The 715-nt window shown below is 43.9% G+C and overlaps 1 protein-coding gene across 1 annotated transcript; it reads left to right on the forward strand.

Moving 5' to 3' along the window:
- Window positions 1–74: 74 nt before the first annotated feature.
- On the forward strand, window positions 75–638 carry PHALS_10640 (uncharacterized protein; the record flags this gene model as incomplete). The annotated part of the gene is made up of 1 exon (XM_024726098.1): window positions 75–638. One exon carries the CDS (start codon window positions 75–77, stop codon window positions 636–638), a length of 564 nt encoding a protein of 187 aa, XP_024576809.1.
- Between the last annotated feature and the right edge of the window lie 77 nt (window positions 639–715).

Genomic DNA, 715 nt, shown 5'->3' on the forward strand with positions numbered 1-715 from the left:
ATCCAATTTTCCAAATCCTGCATCCAAACTATGATGGGCTTTTCGCTTTTGATAACTCCCAAAATCATCACGCGATGGCCCCAGAAGCGTTAGTGGCCACAAAACTGAACCTAAGTGACGGAGGGAAACATGTGTCTTCAATGCGCAGCAGCTGGTTTATCGACGACCGAGGAGCAAAGGTCGAACAATGTATGCAGACCGAAGACGGTGTGCAGAAAGGCCTCCAAACAATACTTATGGAACGCAATCTATGGAATCCAGGCATGAGCGCAAAAGAAGCTCGAGAGACCCTCTTCAAACAGCCTGATTTCGAAAGCCAAAAGGAATGGCTAGAGAAAACTGTAGTGGAAAATCAACCGGGTTTGCCAATCATATTCTATCCCAAGTTCCACTGTGAGTTCAACTTCATCGAGTTATATTGGGGATACTACAAATCGGCACATTCTCTAATGCCTGTGGCATTAGAGAATGTGCCGATTTCTTCGATCCGTATATTCGCCCGCAAATGCTTCCGTTACATGGATGCATATCGTGCTAAAAACGGGCAGTACTTGACACAGCGTCAAATAGAATATGCAGTACGTCGTTACAAAGGCCACCGAACTATACCACAATCTGATTTAGATGACCTTGATTGAAAAAATTCACGAAAAAAATAAAAAATTACTTGCGCGGCCTCCTAAACCTGCAAAAACCAATTGAGACAGTTGTAGAG

The sequence above is a fragment of the Plasmopara halstedii genome (assembly GCF_900000015.1).
Source record: "Plasmopara halstedii genome assembly, contig: Scaffold_506, whole genome shotgun sequence".
Classification (NCBI taxonomy): Eukaryota; Oomycota; class Peronosporomycetes; order Peronosporales; family Peronosporaceae; genus Plasmopara; species Plasmopara halstedii.